The sequence below is a fragment of the Benincasa hispida genome, chromosome 12 (genome assembly GCF_027475165.1).
Source record: "Benincasa hispida cultivar pf3 chromosome 12, pf3_genome.v1.1, whole genome shotgun sequence".
NCBI lineage: Eukaryota > Viridiplantae > Streptophyta > Magnoliopsida > Cucurbitales > Cucurbitaceae > Benincasa > Benincasa hispida.
The window spans coordinates 51,176,296-51,179,787 of record NC_143489.1 but is presented as its reverse complement, the minus strand read 5'-3'; the positions used below and the strand labels follow the sequence as shown (position 1 = coordinate 51,179,787).

Below are 3,492 nucleotides of genomic sequence, written 5' to 3'. Positions count from 1 at the left end.
ATTATTTTTCTTCAAGTATAAGTGTTCTCTCTTTCCCTTTCCTCCCTATACATAGCATGTTTAGTTTTAATGTTTATCATACTACTCTTCTCTACTTTAACTAGTTCTAAAATCAAATTCATATGACACAAAGACGATCATTCGCTCCCGCTACGGGAATTCCATTCCTTCAACAAACACACAAGAAAACAAACCTAAGAGGTAGAGTTTTAAAAGATCCATAGGGAGGTGTTCAGAATTCCCGTATTCTTAAACTATAATTACCTCTGTATTCTTAAGCACCACTAATCCTCTAATAACAATTTGTTTATGGTCCAACTATAAACCAAGTCCTTCTCGAGCCAATGAGAGGGTGGATCCCATTATTCAAGTCCCAGAGTCAACACTTAAGGGAACTACTCATCTACTTACCCTATACGGAAAGGAGTGAATTCTAGCTTGTGAAATTACGTTCCCAGCTCACCATTCAATCAAGTCCCCAAAATGGTAGGCATATTGAGTCGGTAGCTCGAGCCACTCTCACCCACACAAATGAAAGAACAAACTCTCACAGGCAGAAGTTCGTAATTCACTCAAGATTAAGATGGAGTTACTTATGGTTATCTTATGAATCAACAAACTCTTCAATTAACGATTTTACAAAGAGAGATTAATTATTTTGCGGTTGGCTTTTATACAAACTCTTTGTATAGAATACTCCTACTTACATGTCTCCACATGAACGATTTGGATTACATAGTTTGTAACAATTACAAAGTAGGTTATATTCATAGCATCACCAAGATAAGACACCAAATATTATCCATATATTTTGAACCCTTTAGGTTGTCCCTTGGGCATGATTCACCTGTATGTTAACTACATACTGTTCAAGTTTTCATAAAATAAACTTGGATTTTACCTTATTGGATTAAGTTATGCAAAATTCAATACAAAATAAAATAACAATTTGTTTCGTTAATCATCAATAAATAGTCTATTTACAAACCACGAGCTAAAGGGCACAAAACCTAACATGCATGTCGTAGTAGAAGGTCAATTAGCAATTGTTTTTAAAAAGTGGGCCATTTGTCATTTTGGGCCTTCAAAACGGGTCAATGATGCAGTTTTCCCTCTATAAATAACGAGGCAGATATATATATTTTTTGGGTAAATATCAATTTATACCACTAAACTTTGGGAACTGAATCAATTTAAACTCTAAACTAATAATCATATCAATTTAAATCCTGAACTTAATTATATCAATTTAAATCTCAAACTAATAATTGTATCACTTTAAACCCTGATTTTTGGGGGTTGTATCGATTTAAACCTTAAACTAATAATTATATCAAATTGAACCATGAAGTTTCATAAATGTATCAATTCAAATCCTGAATTTTCATAAGCATATCAATTTAAACCCTCCATTATATTGTATTTAGATAAACCTCATGTGAAATTTGTAATTTCATCAATTAAACCTCTAAACTTACGTCAGCAAATCAATTTGAACTCTCAATTAATAATTATTTGAAAATTACCCATTCAAATTAATAATCGTCAATTTTGTTAAATTGTCATTTGTAAAAGTCTATATACGTATAAGAATTTATGCATTGACGATTTTCAAATATAATCCTAATAAAGGTTCTAAATTGATTCACTTATAACAATTTATAAGTTTGATTTTAAAAATATAAATTTTTGTATAATATTTTTCAAACTAAATTTGAAGGAAGATGTAAATTGATACACTTATAAAAGTTCGGAGTTTAAATTGATATATTTGTGAAAGTTCAGGATTTAGATTGATACAATTATTAGTTTGAAGTTTAAACTAATACAATCCCCAAAGTTCAAGGCGTAATTGATATTATTAGTTTAGGGTTTAAATTGATATAATCCCAAAATTCAGGGATATAAATTGATATTTTGCCTATTTTTTTCTTAGAAATTGGTAGGTAAGACTCTATTCTTTTGTTTATAATCTAACCATTACAAAGAAATAAAGAAAAAATCTATAATTTGTAGAGGAACTATGGCAGAGGTTTGAACATCTAATTATTATAATAAATATACAATAACTTAACAAAATGAGTTATACTGTCAAAGCGAGTATAGCTCAACCGACATACACTATATGTTGGTAACCAAGAGGTCTGTCATTCAAATCATTTACCCTTATTATACTTAAAAAACAAAATGAGTTACACTCACGCATAACCTAAAAGAACTCTTTGGTTGCATTGGTTTGAACATAATTTTTACTTGTAATTGCAATACCACTTATACTTTATACTTTTCTTCAATCAACAGCTATACATAGCCTTCTTTACATTGATTACAAATATGATGGTTCTTAACCATAAGAAAAAATCTATCTATTCATCTCCATAAATAAAATTAAATAAAAAAAAGAAAAAGAACAATTTACATCAAATCATATGAATGAATGTCAATCTAATCATAACTCAACTAGTTAAGACATTGTACCTGCACCAACAAGTCAGAGGTATGAATCGCCTCCTCATGTTGTTATACATCAAAAAAAAAAAAAAAAAAAAAAAAAAATCTCAATCAAATCTTAGTTACCTATATCCTCCTCTGTTTCTTGATTTTAGAATACCATGGATGCTTCTTCCTCCTTCAATTATTTGCACTATTCCCCGACAAGGTACCTCGGCATCTTTTATGAATCATGATAAATAAGTGCTCATTTGATAACGTTTGTTTCTTGTTTATACATTTTCTCTTCTTACCAAAGAGAAACTTACTGCATGATGATTTCAAAAACAATTATGAGATAAACGAGAAATAAGAAAATCGTCTATTTCTTAAAACCTAAAAACAAACAACAGACACACAAAACATTACCAAACGACCCTTGAATAGTCATTTCTCGTGATCAAGATTTGATACTAGGACGACGAGGTTGATGACCTCAACGGCACTTCAGTTTCTCTTGGAGACATAGTAGTAGGTTGTTTTGATTGGCTTTCATGGCTATAATTCCTATCTAATTGTGGCTGTTTTTCCATGACAACCACTGCACCAAAATGCACTCGGCGTTTCCCTTCACCAGGGGATTCAACTTCACCTAGATTACCTTCAATTGTTGCACCACCATCATTATAATTAGCAGCCTCTGTCTTTTTGCTATGTGAATTGTTATTATTAGGGCCAAAGGCATTCAGTTGCACTTTGGTAGGTTTCAAGCAATGATAGAAATAAATTGAAAGCCAAAAGATCCAGGGAGTTGAAACCAATACGATCCCAACGATCGGATACCAATCCGGAGTTTGTGATTCGGGGAGGAAAAGATAGAGACAGAGGAGGATACCGCCCGAAATAATGCAAAGGAAGATCAAACCTGAGATTATGAAAATTCTTGCATCTCCTTTTCTTTCTTCCATCAAATATGTGAAAATGGATGAAGTTGTGGGATATAGCTGTTTAATTATGCCATAGATTCATTCAACACATTCATTTTCTTTTTTGGGCAAACAA

General features: G+C 31.5%; 1 protein-coding gene across 1 annotated transcript; it reads right to left on the bottom strand.

Moving 5' to 3' along the window:
- Nucleotides 1-2,903: 2,903 nt before the first annotated feature.
- Nucleotides 2,904-3,398, bottom strand: LOC120068181 (Putative membrane lipoprotein). The gene has a single exon (XM_090308364.1). The coding sequence runs from the start codon at nucleotides 3,396-3,398 to the stop codon at nucleotides 2,904-2,906; it is 495 nt and encodes a 164-aa protein (XP_090164490.1).
- Nucleotides 3,399-3,492: the final 94 nt, after the last annotated feature.